Genomic DNA, 20,741 nt, shown 5'->3' with positions numbered 1-20,741 from the left:
TGTCGCATTCTTCGCCCTATTTGAATGTCTTTGTTTTCAATGTGTTGTAAAATGGTGAAAAAACAAAAACATAGCGTTTTTATTTGTGTAAGCCTAAATTCTTTAAACATATAATTGATAAGCTTACGGATTTTCAATTATGCTCCAAATTCCCATATTATTTCTGAATACAATTAAAAATAATATTTAATATAAAATACGAGTTTAAAATCATTATCCGATAAACCATAAAGTATCTCAATCAAGCCGAATTCTCACCTCAAAGCTTAAAATTTATATAAATTCAAGAAACAAATAAAACCACATTTTCATATCTCAATCACTACTTTAAACTAATATGTTCATAAATAATATAGTTTTCCAAAATCAAATTAACCTCGTAATCAAATCATTTTCACTATAAACTCGTAACCCAAAAAATTACTTCAAAACGTCTAAACGCAAAAAATTATTTATAATCACTCATGAGCATAATTTCTCAACCCTAAAGTAAAACCATAAAAACTAAATCACATAACTAACTTTAATTCCTCAAGAGTTCAAAACAAACTTTTTAGAAATAACTATTATTATAATTAATATATAATTATAATTCATAATTCACCAATAATTATCAATTCATGAAACTCATTATTAAAGGGCTTTAATATTCGCCGCCTCAATTTACTAGCCACCGCCCTTAAAAATTATCATTTTACCTTTTAAGTTAAAAAAATTCTTAACAAAAAAAAGCTTCTCTCAAATTGATTCGAATAAACCGATTAAAATGACAGATAATGCTTACGCTTCATCGGAAAACAAATCTCAACAATCTGAAACTAGCGTACCCGGATTTTTCGAGGTAAATTTTCTATTTTTAATCATTTTCTATTTGTTTTTATATATTTTCTGGATGGGTCGGACTATTCCAGAGGGACTGTAGTTATCTAGGTTGGTGCCATCCACGGGCGCCAGCCTAAAAATCTAACGTCTCAGGGGGACGGTACATTTGAGGACTACGGTCCCAGATGGACGGTAGATGGACGACAGAAAATCGGCCGATTTGAAGGGATAATCATTTTGATTTTATACCGGTTCGAAAATGTTGAACTGTAATTCTGGCTCTTAAGCTATAATCGGACCGGGCTAGTCTCTAGTTCCAGGTCAAACCAGTCAAATCGATCGGGCCGGGTTTTAAATCAATTCTATGAAAATAATCTAAAAATAAAGAGTATTTAATTATGTCTGAATGCAAGGTCATTAAACTTGCTCACTTTCCCAGACAAGTTAAGAATTATGAAGAGTTAAGTATGAAAATTTGACTGTCAAATTCACAGTTTCAACTTCTCAAGAAAGAACAATCCTTTAAATAATGCGACTGCCCTCTCTACTGATACACAAAACGAAGGGGAAAAAAGGGCAAAACAACAAAGGAACGGGGAAAAGATATAGAAGAATATGGTGAGTTTTCCCATTATTTTCTAAGGTTTGTTAGATTTTTAGGGTTTCAAATTTTTGGTATCCAGATATTTTTAATTTGGTTTCCATCTCCAGGATAAGGGGTCTCCAAAAAATAAAAGAATAATTCCATTTCCGATTTCATTACTAACTTGCCAAGTAACCTCATCGACAATATTCTTGTTTGTCTGCCCATTTATGAAGCAGTGAGGACTAGTATCTTGTCCAAGCAATGGAGGTTCATGTGGAGGTATAAAATTGGTATTCAACCAGACTTTTGCAAATAGGTCAATAGTACCATCTTCGCCTGACTCTCCGAATCTTGTTATATTATTTCTCAATATATTCAAAGTTTAATTACTTAAATGGGGATCCATGTCGAATTTTACCTTTTCTATTTCATTGCCGGGTAGCCGTCCTCAGATTTACCATCGATAATCTGAAACTAGCGTACCCGGATTTTCCGAGGTAATTTTTCTAATTTCAATCATTTTTTATTTGTTTTTATATATTTTCTGGATGGATCGGACCGTCCCATAGGGACGGTAGTTATCTAGGTTGGTGCCATCTAGGGGCGCCAGCCTAGAAATCTACAGTCCTAGAGGGACGGTAGATTTGAGGACTACCGTCCCAGATGAACGGTAGATGGACGACAGAAAACTGGTAGGTTTGAAGGGTTAACCAGTTTTATGGTTTTTCGGTTCTTTACAGTTTTATACCTGTTTAAAAAGGTTGAACCGTAATTCCGGCTCTTAAGCTGTAATCGGACCTTCCAGGTCGAACCAGTCAAATCGGCAGGACCAGGCCGGGTTTTAATTCAATTCTATGAAAATAATCTAAAAATAAAGAGTAGTTAATTACATCTCAATGTAAGGTCATTAAACCTTCTCACTTTCCCAGACAAGTTAAGGATTATGAAGAGTTAAGTATGAAAATTTGACCGTCAAATTCACAGTTTCAATTTCTCAAGACAGAATAATCCTTTAAATAATGTGACTGCCCTCTCTACTAATACACAAAACGAAAGGAAAAAAAGGGTAAAGCAGCAAAGGAACGAGGAAACGATATAAAAGAATATGGTAAGTTTTCCAATTATTTTCGGAAGTTTGTTGATTTTTAGGGTTTCAGATTTTTGGTATCCAGATATTTTTAATTTGGTTTCCATCTCTATGATAAGCGGGTCTCCAAAAAATTAAAGAGCAATCCAAGTTGTGATTTCATTACTAACTTGCCAAGTAACCTCTTCGACAATATTCTTGTTTGTCTGTCCATTCATGAAGCAGTTAGCACTAGTATCATGTCCAAGCAATGGAGGTTCAGGTGGAGGTATCAAATTGGTATTCAACCAGACTTTTGCAAATAGGTCAATAATACCCTCTTCGCCTGGCTCTCTGAACCTTGTTATATTATTTCTCAATATATTCAGAGTTCGATTACTTCAATGTGGATCCATATCGAATTTTACCTTTTATGTTTCATTGCTGGGTAGCCGTCCTCAAATTTACCATCGACAATCTGAAACTACTGTACCCGGATTTTCCGAGGTAATTTTTCTATTTTTAATTATTTTTTATTTGTTTTTATATATTTTCTGGATGGGCCGGACCGTCCTAGAAGGACGGTAGTTATCTAGGTTGGTGCCATCCACGGGCGCTAGCCTAGAAATCTACCGTACAAAAGGGACTGTAGATTTGAGGACTACCATCCAGATGGACGGTAGATGGACGATAGAAAACCTGCCGGTTGAAGGGTTAACTTGTTTTATGGTTTTTTGGTTCTTTACGATTCATACCGGTTCAAAAAGGTTAAACCATAATTCCTGCTCTTAAGCTCTAATCGACCTTCTAGGTCGAACCAGTCAAGTCGGCCGGGCCGGATTTTAAATCTATTTTATGAAAATTATTTAAAAATAAAGAGTAGTTAATTACATCTGAATGCGAAGTCATTAAACCCGCTCACTTTCCCAAACAAGTTAAGGATTATGAAGAGTTAAGTATGAAAATTTGGCTGTAAATTTCACAGTTTCAACTTCTCAAGACAGAACAATCCTTTAAATAATGCGACTGCCCTCTCTACTGATACAAAAAACGAAGGGAAAAAAAGGGTAAAGCAGCAAAGGAATAGGGAAAATATATATAAGAATATGGTAAGTTTTCCCATTATTTTCTAAAGTTTGTTAGATTTTTAGGGTTTAAAATTTTTGGTATTCAGATATTTTTAATTTGGTTTCCATCTCCAGGATAAGCGGGTCTCCAAAAAATAAAAGAACAATTCAAGTTCCGATTTTATTACTAACTTGCCAAGTAACCTCATCGTCAATATTTTTGTTTGTCTGCCCATTCATGAAGCAGTAAGGACTAGTATCTGTTGCAACCAAAGGAGGTTCAAGTGGAGGTATCTTTCCAAATTGGTATCAACCAGACTTTTGGAAATAGGTCAATAATACCCTCTTCGTCTAGCTCTCCGAACCTTGTTATATTATTTCTCAATATATTCAAAGTTCTATTACTTCAATGTGGATCCATATCGAGTTTTACCTTTTATGTTCCATTGTCGGGTAACCGTCCTCAGATTTACCATCGATAATCCGAAACTAGCGTTCCCGGATTTTCCGAGGTAAGTTTTCTATTTTTAATCATTTTTTATTTGTTTTTATATATTTTTTGGATGGCCCGGACCGTCCCAGAGGGAAGGTAGTTATCTAGGTTGGTTCCATTCACGAGCGCCAGACTAGAAATCTACCGTCCCAGAGGGACGGTTATTTGAGGACTACCGTCCCAGATGGACAACAGAAAATTGGCCGGTTTGAAGGGTTAACTAGTTTTATGGTTTTTCGGTTCTTTATGGTTTTATACAGATTCGAAAAGGTTGAACCGTAATTACGGCTCTAATGCTGTAATTAGACCGGACTAGTCTGTGGTTTATGGTCGAACCAGTCAAATTGGCCAGGCGGGGCCGGGTTTTAACTCAATTGTATGAAAATAATATACAAGTAAAGAGTGGTTAATTACATCTGAATACAAAGTCATTAAACCTGCTCACTTTCCCATATAAGTTAAGGATTATGAAGAGTTAAGTATGAAAATTTGACTATCAAAATCACAGTTTCAACTTCTCAAGACAGAACAATCCTTTAAATAATGCGACTGCCCTCTCTACCGATACACAAAACGAAGGGAAAAAGGGTAAAGCAGCAAAGGAACGGGAAAAAGATATATAAGAATATGGTAAGCTTTCCAATTATTTTCTAAAGTTTGTTAGTTTTTTAGGGTTTTAGATTTTCGGTTTTTATATATTTTTAATTTGGTTTCCATCTCCAGGATAAGCGAGTCTCCAAAAAATTAAAGAACAATTCAAGTTCCGATTTCATTACTAACTTGCCAAGTAACCTCATCGACAATATTCTTGTTTGTCTGTCCATTCATTAAGCAGTGAGGACTAGTATCTTGTCCAAGCAATAGAGGTTCAGGTGGAGGTATCATTCCAAATTGGTATAAAATCATACTTTTAGAAATAGGTCAATAGTACCCTCTTCACTTGGCTCTCGAACCTTGTTATATTATTTCTTAATATATTCAGAGTTCTATTACTTCAATTTGGATCCATATCGAATTTTACCTTTTCTGTTCCTTTGTCGGGTAGCCGTCCTCAGATTTACCATCGACAATCCAAAACTAGCGTACCCGGATTTTCCGAGGTAAATTTTCAATTTTTAATCATTTTTTATTTGTTTTTATATATTTTCTGGACGGGTCGGACCATCCCGTAGGGACGGTAGTTATCTAGTTTGGTGCCATCCAGAGGCGCTAGCCTAGAAATCTATCATCCCAGAGGGACGGTAGATTTGAGGACTACCGTCCCAGATGGACGACAGAAAACCAATGTTTGAAGGGTTAACCAGTTTTACGGTTTTTCGGTTCTTTACGGTTTTATACCGGTTCGAAAAGGTTGAACCGTATTTCTGGCTCTTAAGCAGTAATGAGACCGGGATAGTCTCTGGTTCCAGGTCGAACCAGTCAAATCGTCCGGGCCGGGTTTTAAATCAATTCTATGAAATTAATCTAAAAATAAAGAGTAGTTAATTACATCTGAATGTAAGGTCATTAAACCTGTTCACTTTCCTAGACAAGTTAAGGATTATGAAGAGTTAAGTATGAAAATTAGACAGTCAAATTCACAGTTTCAACTCTCAAGACAGAACAATCCTTTAAATAATGTGACTGTCCTCTCTACTGATATACAAAATGAAGGGAAAAAAAGGGTAAAGCAGCAAAGGAACGGGGAAAAGATATAGAATAATATGGTAAGTTTTCCCATTATTTTCTAAAGTTTGTTAGATTTTTAGGGTTTCAGATTTTTGGTATCTAGATATTTTTGATTTGGTTTCCATCTCCAGGATAAGTGGGTCTCCAAAAAATTAAAGAACAATTCAAGTTCCGATATCATTACTAACTTGCCAAGTAACCTCATCGACAATATTCTTGTTTGTCTGCCCATTCATGAAGCAGTGAGGACTAGTACCTTGTCCAAGCAATGGAGGTTAAGGTGGAGGTATCTTTCCAAATTGGTATTCAATAAGATTTCTGCAAATAGGTCAATAATACCCTCTTCGCCTGGCTCTCCGAACCTTTTTATATTATTTCTAAATATATTCAGAGTTCTATTACTTCAATGTGGATCCATATCGAATTTTACCTTTTCTGTTCCATTGTCGGGTAGCCGTCCTCAGATTTACCATCGACAATCTGAAACTAGCGTACCCGGATATTCCGATGTAAATTTTCTATTTTTAATCATTTTTTTTGTTTTTATATATTTTATGGATGGGCCGGACCGTCCTGTAGGGACGATAGTTATCTTGGTTGGTGCCATCCACAGGCGCCAGCCTAGAAATCTACCATCCCAGGGGGACGGTAGATTTGAGGACTACTGTCCCAGATGGACGGTAGATGGACGACAGAAAACCAACATTTGAAGGGTTAACCAGTTTTATGGTTTTTTGGTTCTTTACGGTTGTATACCGGTTCGAAAAGGTTGAATCGTATTTCTGGCTCTTAAGCTGTAATGGGACCGGGCTAGTCTCTGGATCCAGGTCGAACCAGTCAAATCGTCCGGGCCGGGTATTAAATCAATTCTATGAAATTAATCTAAAAATAAAGAGTAGTTAATTACATTTGAATGTAAGGTCATTAAACCTGTTCACTTTCCCAGACAAGTTAAGGATTATGAAGAGTTAAGTATGAAAATTAGACAGTCAAATTCACAGTTTCAACTTCTCAAGACAGAACAATCCTTTAAATAATATGACTGTCCTCTCTACTGATACATAAAATGAAGGGGAAAAAGGGTAAAGCAGCAAAGGAACGTGGAAAAAATATAGAATAATATGGTAAGTTTTCCCATTATTTTCTGAAGTTTGTTAGATTTTTTGGGTTTCAGATTTTTGGTATCCAGATATTTTTTATTTGGTTTCCATCTTCAGGATAAGTGGGTCTCCAAAAAATTAAAGAACAATTCAAGTTCCGATTTCATTACTAACTTGCCAAATAACCTCATCGACAATATTCTTATTTGTCTGCCCATTCATGAAGCAGCGAGGACTAGTATCTTGTCCAAGAAATGGAGGTTAAGGTGGAGGTATCTTTTCAAATTAGTATTCAATAAGATTTTTGCAAATAGGTCAATAATACCCTCTTTGCCTGGCTTTCCGAACCTTTTTATATTATTTCTAAATATATTCAGAGTTCTATTACTTCAATATGGATCCATATCGAATTTTACCTTTTTTGTTCCATTGTCGGGTAGCCGTCCTCAGATTTACCATCGACAATCTGAAACTAGCGTACCCGGATTTTCCGATGTAAATTTTCTATTTTTAATCATTTTTTATTTGTTTTTATATATTTTCTGGAGGGGCCAGACCGTCCCGTAGGGACGATAGTTATTTAGGTTGGTGCCATCCACAAGCGCTAGCCTAGAAATCTACCATCCCAGAGGGACGGTAGATTTGAGGACTACCGTCCCAGATGGACGGTAGATGGACGATAGAAAACCAACGTTTGAAGGGTTAACCAGTTTTACGGTGTTTTGGTTCTTTGCGGTTTTATACCGGTTCGAAAAGGTTGAACCGTATTTCTGGCTCTTAAGTTGTAATGGGACCGAGCTAGTCTCTGGTTCCAGGTCGAACCAGTCAAATCGGTCGGGCCGGATTTTAAATCAATTCTATGAAATTAATATATAAATAAAGAGTAGTTAATTAGATCTGAATGCAAGATCATTAAACCTGTTCACTTTCCCAAACAAGTTAAGGATTATGAAGAGTTAAGTATGAATATTTGACTGTCAAATTTACAGTTTCAACTTCTCAAGACAGAATAATCCTTTAAATAATGCGACTGCCCTCTCTACTGATACACAAAAGGAAGGGAAAAAAGGGTAAAGCAGCAAAGGAACGGGAAAAAGATATAGAATAATATGGTAAGTTTTCCCATTAATTTTTAAAGTTTGTTAGATTTTTTGGGTTTCAGATTTTTGGTATTCAGATATTTTTGATTTGGTTTTCATCTCCAAGATAAGCGGGTCTCCAAAAAATTAAAGAACAATTCAAGTTCCGATTTCATTACTTAGTTGCCAAGTAACCTCATCGATAATATTCTTGTTTGTCTGTCCATTCATTAAGCATTGAGGAGTAGTATCTTGTCCAACCAATGGAGGTTAAGGTGGAGGTATCTTTCCAAATTGGTATTCAACCAGACTTTTGCAAATAGGTCAATAATACCCTCTTCGCCTGGCTCTCCGAACCTTGTTATATTATTTCTCAATATATTCAGAGTTCTATTACTTCAATGTGGATCCATATCGAATTTTACCTTTTCTGTTCCATTGTCGGGTAGCCGTTCTCAGATTTACCATCGACAACCGGATTTTCCGAGGTAAATTTTCTATTTTTAATCATTTTTTATTTAATTTTATATATTTTCAGGATGGGTCGGACCGTTCTAGAGAGACGGTAGTTATCTAGGTTGGTGCCATCCACGAACGAACGCCTAGAAATCTACCGTCCCAGAGGGACGGTAGATTTGAGGACTACCGTCCCAGATGGACGGTAGATGGACGACAGAAAACCGGCCGGTTTGAAGGGTTAACCAGTTTTACGGTTTTTCGGTTCTTTACGGTTTTATACCGGTTCGGAAAGGTTGAACAGTAATTCCAGCTCTTAAGCTGTAATCGGACCTGGCTAGTCTCTGGTTCATGGTCGAACCAGTCAAATCGGCAGGGCGGGGCCGGGTTTTAAATCAATTCTATGAAAATAATCTAAAAATAAAGAGTAGTTAATTACATCTGAAAACAAGGTCATTGAACCTGCTCACTTTCCCAGACAAGTTAAGAATTATGAAGAGTTAAGTATGAAAATCAAACTGTCAAATTCACAGTTTCAACTTCTCAAGACAGAACAATCTTTTAAATAATGAGACTGCCCTCTCTATTGATACACAAAACGAAGGGAAAAAAGGATAAAGCAGTAAAGGAATGGGGAAAAGATATAGAAGAATATGGTAAGTTTTCCCATTATTTTCTAAAGGTTGTTAGATTTTTTAGGGTTTCAGATTTTTGGTTTCCAGATATTTTTAATTTGGTTTCAATCTCCAGGATAATCGGGTATCCAAAAAATTAAAGAACAATTCAAGTTTCGATTTCATTACTAACTTGCCAAGTAACCTCATCGACAATATTCTTGTTTGTCTGCCCATTTATGAAGCAGTGAGGACTAGTATCTTGTCCAAAAAATGGAGGTCCAAGTGGAGGTATCTTTCCAAATCTGTATTCAACCAGACTTTTGGAAATATGTCAACAATACCCTCTTCGCCTGGCTCTCTGGACATTTTTATATTATTTCTCAATATATTCAGAGTTCTATTACTTCAATGTTGATCCATATCAAATTTTACCTTTTCTGTTCCATTGTCGGGTAGCCGTCCTCAAATTTACCATCGACAATCCGATACTAGCGTACCCGGATTTTCTGAAGTAAATTTTCAATTTTTAATCAATTTTTTATTTGTTTTTATATATTCTGGATGGGCCGGACCGACCCAGAGGGACGGTAGTTATCTAGGTTGGTGCCACCCACGGGCGCCAGCCTAGAAATCTACCGTCCCTTTGGGACGGTAGATTTGAGGACTACCGTCCCAGATGGACGGTAGATGGACGACATAAAACTGGAGGTTTGAAGTGTTAACCGGTTTTACGGTTTTTCGGTTCTTTACGGTTTTATACCGGTTCGAAAAGGTTGAACCGTATTTCTGGCTTTTAAGCTGTAATCGGACCGGGCTAGTCTCTTGTTCAAGGTCGAACCAATCAAATCGGTCGGGCCATATTTTAAATCAATTCTATGAAAATAATCTAAAAATAAAGAGTAGTTAATTACATCTGAATGCAAGGCCATTAAACCTGTTCACATTCCCAGACAAGTTAAGGATTATGAAGAGTTAAGTATGAAAATTTGACTATCAAATTCACAGTTTCAACTTCTCAAGACAGAACAATCCTTTAAATAATGTGACTGCCCTCTCTACTGATACACAAAACGAAGGTGAAAAAAGGGTAAAGCAGCAAAGGAACGGGGAAAAGATATAGAAGAATATGGTAAGTTTTCCCATTATTTTCCAAAGTTTTTTAGATTTTTAGGGTTTCAGATTTTTGGTATTCATATATTTTAAATTTGGTCCCCATCTCCAGGATAAGCGGGTCTTCAAAAAATTATAGAATAATTCAAGTTCCGATTTCATTACTAACTTGCCAAGTAACCTCATCGACAATATTCTTATTTTTCTGCTCATGCATGAAGCAGTGAGGACTAGTATCTTGTCCACGGAATGAAGGTTCATGTGGAGGTATCTTCCCAAATTGGTATTCAACCAGACTTTTGCAAATAGGTCAATAATACCCTCTTCGCCCGGTTCTCCGAACCTTGTTATATTATTTCTCAATATATTCAGAATTCTATTACTTCAATGTGGATCCATATCAAATTTTACCTTTTCTGTTCCATTGCCGGGTAGCCGACCTCAGATTTACCAATTGATGCTCTACCTTAGTAACAAAGATATTTACGAAATTAAATTTAGTTCTGGATTTTATGAAATCCCTTCACATATTTTCTCATGTGTCACATTAAGGTGCTTGACTTTGACCGAATGTCGTATCTAAGTTCCATTGGCATTTCAAGGATTTGTTAAGTTGATTTTTCTTAAGTTTAAACAGATTGCGTTTCTTACCGATAATATATTTGAAACTCTCATCTCCAAAAGCCCATTACTTGAAACACTTTCCATAATTCATTGTAGCAAAATTGATTGCCTTGAAATTGACATTCCTTACCTTAATTTCTTCGAGTTCCGTAATGAATGTCGGACTCTTCGTTTTAGAAAAGTAAGTCAACATCTTTCCACATTTTATTTTGATGATTGTTAAACAATGTCTAGCTGTGAACGAATGGAACTTTTCAAAAGTATGCGTATCGTCGAGCACTTCCTTCTCAGATATAACCTTTTGCAGGTAAGCCATTCATGTCAGACTCTTTGTATTGTTGATTTAGTTTGTGCAGTTCTACGTCTTTAATTTATATACCTGTATTTTTTTCTTAAAGTAACTGAGCGGTGGAAGCATGCCGAGGAAACTTTCTCTTGGTTGTGTTAGGGTTCTTAAACTGAAAGTGCATTTTCAGACGAGCCGTCTTGTCTCTCTTATTCTTTGTTTGATTGCGAGCTCCCCTACCTTAGAGATACTCGAAGTTCGGGTAATTTTCAATTTTCAAATTAGAGGAACTGTATAATTTTTAATTTATACATACCGTCCCTCTAGGACGATAGTCCTGATCTGTTGGCGGCGACCAGAGCCGTCCCCGCCGACATATTTTTTTTTTTAAATAGTTAAATAAAATAATTATTTTAGAGTAATTAAAATTAATAAGTTTAGTTCGATTAAATTAAATTTAAGTAGTATGATTTAGGATATAATCCTTTAGTTAATTTCATTTTATTATTTTTAGTTTAGTTCGTTTAAATTAGGTTTTAGGATATAATCCTTTATTTAATTAGTATTAGTTTAGAGTTTAAGATTATAATCTGTTAGTTAATTTAATTTTATTAGTGTAATTTCATTTAACTGGTGTAATTTAATTTAAATTACAGAAAATTGTTGCAATTGTTAATATTAGTTATTTACGTTTTGCAGGTTCATATAAAAGATTTGGTCAGTAACGGTATTGATTATAATGGACAATTATTTTCTAAAAACGGGTTTGAAAGTGACGCCAAAACAATTAATTGGGCAAAAAATTACTATACGGATTGGGTTTGAGTTGGTTATTTCGTCTCACAAGAACAGGGGGACACGGAAACTTTTGAAATGTGCTCAGGGTGAGCAGTACAGAGGATCGTTCACAGATTCAGATTTGTTTTCAAGAAAAAATACGAAAATGAAGGCTTGCAAATGCACTTTCAAGATTATGGTTAAATTAATTGGGAACGCATGGATTATTCTTACGAAGCCTCGGATCTCGAGTATGCACAATCATCCCTTAACTGTGTATCCTGAGGGATACCATCAGATGAGAGGACTGAGTGTTGCGGCTAAATTGATTGTGCGGGATATGAGTGCGGCACAAGCTAAGTCGCGAGCTATTTTGGCGACTTTGCAAGAAACAATTCCATCTGACAACCCTACAAGAAGGCATGTGTACAACTATAGAGATAATTTGAGGAAGTCCAGCTTTGAGGATAGAGATGTGGTAGGTCAGTGTTATCATTTGGCTCAGACGCACAACTATTTACATTGGACGCTTGCTGAGGAGAGCACAGGTGTGGTGACCCACCTTTTCATAGCGCATCCTGACTCTGTGAGGTTAGTCCGAACCTATTACTGTTGATCGGTATAAATTACACGTATAAGACTAACAAGTACCACATGCCTTTCTTTGAGATTATTGAGATAACTCCTTCCAACAAGAACTTCTATGTTTCATATGCAATTATGAAGTATGAGACTGATGGGAGCTACAGTTGGATATTGGAGAGGCTAAGGTTTTTGATTGGCGACCACGTGCAGCCGACCGCTATTCTTGCTGATCGGGAGTTGGGGCTGCTTAGACCAGTGAAAGAGATATTCTCACATACTTCTCATCTACTTTGTACGTGGCACATAAGTAAGGATGTAGAAGACATAGTTTCCAGATTATGTGGGAAAGACAGAGGATTGACTGAAACTTTCATGAATACGTGGAAGAAAATTATTAAGGCTCAAACAGATAAACAATATGAGGCATCTTTGACCACCATGAGAGATCGGGTTAGAGCATTTCCAGCAGTGATACTATATATTGAGCGGATTTGGTTGATGCACAAAGAGAAGTTCGTATCATGCTGGACGAACAAAGTCCTACATTTTGGACACACCACTACGTCGAGAGTGGAGAGTGCACATGCTCAGCTAAAATAGTGGCTCAACTCTAATACTGGTGCTCTTGACACAATTCGGACGAAGGTGGACAAAGTTATATAGTCCCAATAAAATTAAATTAACTAACGGATTATAATCATAAATACTAATCTAATACTAATTAACTAAAAGATTATATCCTAAAACCTAATTTAACCGAACTAAACTAAAAATAATAAAATTAAATTAACTAAAAGATTATATTCTGAAACCTAAACTAATACTACTTAAATTCAATTTAATCGAACTAAACTAATTAATTTTAATTACTTTAAAATAATTATTTTATTTTATTATAATTGTTTTTTCAAAATAAATTCAGTCGCCGCCAGCAAATATGATCTACGGACGGTATTCTTCAAACTACCGTCCATCTGGGACGGTGGTCCTCAAAACTACCATCCTAGAGGGACAATAGTTTTCTGGGCTATCGTCATTTGAGGACACCAGCCCGAAAAAAAAAATTAAAAACAAAAAAAACATTAAAATAGCAATTCTGATCACTTACCGGAGGTTTCCGTCCTCTATTTCGGCTAGATTCCGACATTTTTATTACAAATTCGGTCGTTGGGTTTAGGTGGTGTTGAGAGGATTTGATTTTTTTTTGAATATTAGATAGGGTTAGGGTATTTAGGTAATATTAGAGGCGGTGTGTAGTAATTTTGGGGCGACGAATAGTAGTCCACTTTTTAAATCAAAGTCATCAATCCAATATATTAAAACTCTAATCACCATTTAAATGTCAAATTCAAACATGCAATGTCATTCGATCATCACTTCAAGAATTAATAATTTATCAATAAATTATATATTCAGATATTCTCCCACAACAATTGTCATCAAAATATCAACATGCAATTGAAGAATAATAAAAAAAATTAATTTCTAAATACCTTTAAATGCTATCCTTTCAAAACAAGTTGATTTGGGTAAGCATTTAGAGAGAAATCATCTAATAGAGCTTATAAACCATTCTTGATTAAACTTAAATATATCAATGCATGTAGAAATTTCTTCCACCAAAGTGTTTAATTTTTCATATAAAAATGATGTGTGGTTTTAGTTTATAATTTCATGAAACATTAGCTGAAAAATCAAGTTAAAACGGAGAGCAAATTATTTAATTCATAAGAAAGTCATTTTAAAATAAAAACAAAAAAAAATTAGCCTATATATACATATATATATAATATTCAGCGGACAATTTTCACAGTAGAAGATCGTTTACTGGATCGTCAAACCTACTGGTCCGAATATGAAACCCTAGATGATCGATTGTCTGCTTAAATACGTAAAACTTGAAATTTATTAAAGAATATAAGTGGAATACGATCCCGAACCAAAAACAAACACTAATAGAAACACATGTTAAAAATTAAGGCATCACAATACGACAAGAATCTATAAACCGATCACGCATATACCGACAACGTCGAAAACTTATCGAAAATATTACCAAAAATATACAGGATATTACATTAAATTTTACTTTAAAATTAATATGATATTTGAACTATTAAAATTATAAGGCAATAATCGATATTTGAAATCATTAAGTGCCAGTTTAAAGAATAAAATAAATATTGAGGATCATGTTAAATTTTTTGCCAGTTTGGTAGTGTAGCGTGTATATTCACGTATGGGAGTACGACTAAGGGAGGGAAATTTGATATGATTTTCCAAATTTGTGGGTTTTTTTTACCAATTTTCTTGAGAATGACCTTTTTAATACTTTGTGCCAAGTTGAAGGGGTGAATTGATCTTTTATTCAATAAACAGTATAGTATTATTTGACAATAAAAAATTAAATATAAAATTAGTTGTTTTAATAAGTAATTGAATAACTTAATTTGATGATCCTTTTATAAAGGCCTAAAACCAAGAAAACTCAAACGTTTGCCGACAGTCATATTCTGTCCAAACTTTAGAACGTTTTGATAATGTATAAAATCGTATTATATCGTTTTAAAAATGTCTAAACCTAAAAAAGAATTTAATAATGCTAACGGGTCGTTGACATGGACTTCCACATATTTGTCATGTATGAAAAACATTTTAAAGTTTGGACATAATGAAATTTTTTACAGAATGCTTGGTCTTTTTTAGGTCATTGCATCTTTTTCAATATGTTTTTCACGCATGAAAAATAAGTGGTAACTCATGTCAATGACACATTAGCATAAGCACACTTCTTTTTGATTTGGGACATTTTTAAAATAAAAAAAAATACAATATTACATTTACATCTTTAAACCGAAATGTCCCCATTTTTCCTGAAAATCAAAATGAGAATACTAATGTGGAACCTGAATTTATAGCCCCATCAAATACTGACCTAGAACCTATATTTGGCACCCAAAATTCAAATTTATATGATTCGTTGACTCATATCTCACTTGAACTAGTAAATACTGATCCAACAATACTTGAAACCCAATCAGCTTAACCACTACGACCACAAAGGACCAGGCATATATCACAAAACTCTCTAGTTTCAATTATGAGCTATTACTATTGCTAGCACCATCATGAAATGCTCTAGATCAACAAAACCTGGCAAGGTCTATCCTTTTTCATAAACTTTATTATTTTTTAAATTTGATCACTCTCATAAAGCCTTCTTAGACTTTATAACCTCTGTGGAAGAACCTAAATCTTTTCACAAAGCAATTAAAGATTCACGTTGGAAACATGCTATGGAGCAAGAAATTCAAGTATAAAAGATCATCAAATATGGAAAATCTTCCTCATGGAATACAGATGATTGATTCAAAATGGGTATATGAAATCAAGTACAAGTCTGATAGAAGTGTAGAACGTTTTAAAGCAAGACTTGTCAAAAAGGGGTATACATAGATAGAAGGGTTGGATTACCATGATACCTTCGCTCCGGTAGCGAAACTCATTACTTTACGCTGTTTGTTGTCGGTTACAGTTATTCGCCATTGCGAACTTCATCAATTAGATGTTCATAATGAGTTTTTACATGGAGAACTCCATGAGGAAGTATATATGAAATTGCCACAAGATTTTTCAAAGTAGATGATAATTGTGTTTGTAAATTAAGAAAGTTTATATACAGGTTGAATCAAGCATATAGATGTTGGTTTTAGAAGCTTTCTAGTTCCTAACACACTCTTGGTTTCAAACAATTTGCTGTAAATATCTCATAATTCACTATTTTACAAGAAAATCACTTCACAATCTTGCTTGTTTATGTAGATGATATAGTCACACTGGAAATGACTCGGTTGCAATCCGTAATATTAAAGAACAATTACATTTAATTTTTTGCATTAAAGATCTAGGAAATTAAGGTACTTTCCTGATATATAGGTGGCTTGTAGTAAATAGGGTATAGTGCTTAGCCGATAGTATACATTTGACCTTCTAGATGAAAGAACACTCCTAGATGAAAAACCAATCAAATTTTATATGGAATCACGACAAAACTTGATCATTATTGTTGGTGAACCAATTCTAGATGCAAGTTAGTATCGTCGCCTCATTGGTCGGTTATTATACTTAATAATCAGCAGACCTGACATTACGTATCTGGTACATCTCCACTATCAGTTCATGCAAGATCCTCAAAGTTCCTCATTTAAATACAACAAATAGAGTCCTTCACTATCTTAAAATAACATATGGGCAAGGTATCCTCCTTTTTTCCTTCAACAAGTTACGTTTGACTGCATATTGTGATTTAGATTGGGCAAGTTGTCCAACTATTAGGCGTTCTACTAGTGTCTATGTTGTATTTTTGTGGCATAGTCCCATCTCTTGGAAATCTAAGAAATAAAACCCGGTCTCATGATCCTCCTTTGAAGCTAAATACAAAACAATGGCCAATGCAGTTAGTGAGACAATATGGATACATGCTTTACTTCTTGATATGGAAGTTTCTTTGCCAAATGTCATGTCACTAAATTTGTGATAATCAAGAAGCCTTACATATACCAGTCAATATGTGTTTCGTGAGCGTACAAAGCATATTAAAATCGGGTGTTATTTCATCCATGACCTATTACTCAATAACAAACTACGCATATTTCATATTTTTTCGAGAGTCCAAATTAGTGATTTGTTCACAAAGGCACTTATTAAAGGACAATTTTATTACTTAACAAGTTAGGATTCATGATTTCCTTGCTCCAACTTGAAGGGGATGATTACAGTTACAGCTGTTATAAAATCTTCTATTTTTGTGTTACTCTTTCTTAGTTTAGTAATATATGTACATTAGGAAAGTTAATATTTGTTTCTTCATTAGTTGCCCTTTTTATAGGCATTATTTTTATTTGTGCTCTGTATATAAACAATAATTGCTGGTCAATAAAATTAAGCGCCCAATGATATGCGCCAACCTCGGGATGCTTTACTCCTAACCCTATAAGATTCCGAGACCTTCATCAAAAAGATAGTTAGCCCTCGTTATTGTTTTCATTTTCTTAATAAAAAATGGTTAAAGGATCCATTCCTACAGTTGCTGTCATATTTTTTACATTGTCAACTAGATGTTGATATTCAGGTTTTATTGCAAAAAAGATGCAAGTTCTAATAGATAAACAAGTGAGGTTGTTTTGATTTTTAATCTCACCTTGGTTATGTTTAGTATGAATGTAAAATATTTTTTTATTTGTTACTCCTTCCGTCTTTTTAGTTGTCTCTTTAAACAAATATTTTTGCCTATAAATAGTTATCATTTTAGGATTTTTATACGACTTTTATAATAGTATTTCAAATTGAACCTTCTTATTAAATCACTTCATTAAATGAGAATCAATTTTCAAAATTAAACCATCTAATAATGGGTTAATAACTCTATTTTAAAATTAAATTTTTTAATAGTGGAGTTTATAAATATGGTTCTAGTCTTTATGTTTGTAATTTAGACAAACGAAGCACTTTCGTAATACTAGCAATTTATCCAAAAGCGGCAACCAAATAAAAATGGAGGTAGTATTCATTTTTAAGACCATCATATATATGTAAGAAAAACTTTTTAAGGCTGAAGACACTGAGTTAGCCTAGAAATGGAGGAACTACTTTGTTAGGAATTGCTGCGATTCTTCCTGAATAACCTAGATTCTCCTATCGAGAGTCACTTTGAAAGTAAATATGATAAAGCCTATAAAGCGACAAGCTATTTAAGACCGAACCATCTAACCTAACTAGATCCGAGCTACCGGGATCCGTTTGTCAATAAGTAATTGATGGAGTCTGCCTTCTGAACCGGTGAGTAAGACCTGCAAAACAAGGTAGAAGCTAACCGGACGGTGGTTGTCCGATTAACTCTCCGATGCTAAAGTCAGTTTAGAGCTTTGAGCAGCGTTTTGTGTATATGAATGTAATTGTGAATCTAGGCATACCTCGTGCTCCTTTTATAGTAGTCGAATATACCTTGTAGAGTCGTAATAGGCAGGTGAATCCTACTTTGTAGGGATTCGGCAATATCGTAGGGATTCTCCTGATTTGTCGAGATCTACCTTAATCTGATAAGAGTTCTATTTAGGAACGTCTTCCTAAATAGTCTTATCTTCCTAAAGTAGAGCTTATCCTTCCATATATAGTGTTTGTGTCCGAATAGGACAATACTTCCATTCTTGGTCGATTACCCGAATCCCGGACCTAACGCGCTTTGCGCGGATCATGCGGGATTCGGTCTTTATTGGCATATCACCGAATCTCAAGGGATTCGGTATCAATTGGCATATCACCGAATCTTAAGGGATTCGGCGTCTCCTTCATATCTTCGGATCTTCAGGGGGAGTCCGGTATCACCTGAGAGTGGATCCCCTGTGACTCGGCTCCATTATATTTGCTATAGGATTCGGTATCCATCAGTAATGGAGGAAGAATTACCTAGATTGAGACAGTCTAGAGGATTAATACCCTTTTGGTCCAGTTCCAACTGATGTTGTTCTCGCGGGACATTGTAAAAATTGCATTCCTCATTAGCGCCAAATTTTTTTTATTTAACCCCCAACGATTAAGTAATGGATATTTTTGGGGACCAACCATAAGAATTTCTCAATTATCTATTAAACGATGATAAGTGAATAAAGTAATATTTACTTTATAAAAAATAAGGTTAATGTCATAAAATTTCACTAACTTTACACGTTTTTTCAATTTAACCACGCCTTTTAAAAAGTGTCATAAAAATACACCAATTTTTATTTTATTTTTCCTTAAATCCATACATGGTGCAAAGGTGCCACCCATTTATTGGTGTAATTCGCTGAGATGGAAGTCTTTTTTTGGCTGCCAACTCAGCAAATTATGATCCGTATATGAATTTGGAAAAAAAATGATGTATTTTTATGACACTTTTTAAAAGACGTGATTAAATTGAAAAAACGTGTAAAGTTAGTTAATTTTTTTAGATATTATCTCAAAAAAAAAAATAACTATAGAAAGCTCCAAAAAAATTACTTTATTGGTCAACTAATAAGAAATTGAACTTTTTATTTTCGAAAACTAAATCAATAGAAAAAATTACCCTATTTTCCTGAAAATTATACCTTTCGAGAAGTAAATCAATAAAAGAAAATAAGTAAAAGAAATTATATTTTTCTGAAAATTATATTCCCCTATAAACATCAAATCAGTTAACTTCTTAATTTATGTTAAGACATTGACAATTTAGCTTAACTTGAGCTATTTATATTTAGTATTAAAGCAGCATGCATGTTGATGTAATACCTTAGTAGAATTTTCAAATTTAATTTTGCAAATGCTGACTGTGATTGATTGCTATTTTCATAAATATTAATCACAGCACATTTTAAGCACCATAGAAGATTTCAAGAGCCTTTAGATGATTACGACACCTTATGCAAATAAAACATACTAATAATTTTTGAATTTATTTTTTATAATAAATGAATCCGCAACTAACATTAAAAAAATTCAGAAATAGTTTTAGTATAAATATTTAAAACAATAAATGCAATTTAAAAAAAAAACATTTGTGGCAAATATAAAAATAAGCTAATATATTCAACACTATTTGCACAAATGATGAATCAGTATAATATATGATAAATTGTCTAAAGTATTTGTTGAGACAATTGCTGTAAAACTGAATATGATGAGGCTGAGTCGCGGACTAGGTCGCTCTCTTTTAGACGTTTCGCGGCACAGCTCGGTGGTGCAAAGCTGACTATCAACCGCGGCGTCCCTAGGATAAAACAGCCGGAAATACTGATCACACTGCACTGTGAAATCAGCTCTAAAACACTTTCTTTGTATTGCTCTGTGTTTCTGTGTGTTCTCAAATGAAAAGTGAAGCCAGTATTTATAGGCTAAGAAAATATAGCTGCTGTGTAAATAATTAATACAGAAAATGATTTCTGATTAATGAAGGAAAACAGCAACAGTCAAAAAAACGTGGAGAAGTAATCAGAGAGTCATAACAGTTACAAAAGAATTGAATAAAAATTATTAATACTTTTGTATGCAAAAAATAAAGTGCAGCCGAACCGAACCACCCACCCAACCCAGGCAGGCCAGCCGGCCGGCCGACCGGACGGACGGCGCGCGCGCGTGGTAAATCGGGTAGGATGTAACTCCTAGCCCGTTCACAAAATTGGGTACCCCTTGGGGCCCAAACCCATATGAGAAAAACCAAGTTTATAAACCCAATGTATTGAGTTCTCCTAAGCAATGTGGGAAAACCACAAAACTCTCTATCTTCTCATTTCAAGTTACAAGGCACTTTTTCTTTTTCTTTTTTTTAATTTTTAAATTCATTATCTTTTCAACAATCCCCCACTTTGAATTTTAAAAATAGTTTCTCG

The 20,741-nt window shown here is 34.6% G+C and overlaps 1 protein-coding gene across 1 annotated transcript; it reads left to right on the top strand.

Moving 5' to 3' along the window:
- The first annotated feature begins 11,104 nt into the window (after nt 1-11,104).
- Nucleotides 11,105-12,936, top strand: LOC126656781 (uncharacterized). The gene is made up of 4 exons (XM_050351399.1): nt 11,105-11,236; nt 11,674-11,738; nt 11,827-12,304; nt 12,391-12,936. Exons 1-4 carry the CDS (start codon nt 11,105-11,107, stop codon nt 12,934-12,936), a joined length of 1,221 nt encoding a protein of 406 aa, XP_050207356.1.
- Nucleotides 12,937-20,741: the final 7,805 nt, after the last annotated feature.

Source organism: Mercurialis annua, linkage group LG7 (assembly GCF_937616625.2).
Source record: "Mercurialis annua linkage group LG7, ddMerAnnu1.2, whole genome shotgun sequence".
Taxonomy (NCBI): Eukaryota; Viridiplantae; Streptophyta; class Magnoliopsida; order Malpighiales; family Euphorbiaceae; genus Mercurialis; species Mercurialis annua.
Note: the sequence above shows the minus strand (reverse complement) of the source record. Positions and strands in the feature narration are given on the sequence as shown.

Bases quoted from the DNA above. Each gene is read 5' to 3' on its own strand.
- LOC126656781 (XM_050351399.1), top strand. From the start codon at position 11,105: ATGCCGAGGAAACTTTCTCTTGGTTGTGTTAGGGTTCTTAAACTGAAA. The intron at 11,237-11,673 runs GTAATTTTCAAT...TACGTTTTGCAG, and splicing joins TAGAGATACTCGAAGTTCGG to GTTCATATAAAAGATTTGGT. The intron at 12,305-12,390 runs GTGACCCACCTT...TACACGTATAAG, and splicing joins CTGAGGAGAGCACAGGTGTG to ACTAACAAGTACCACATGCC.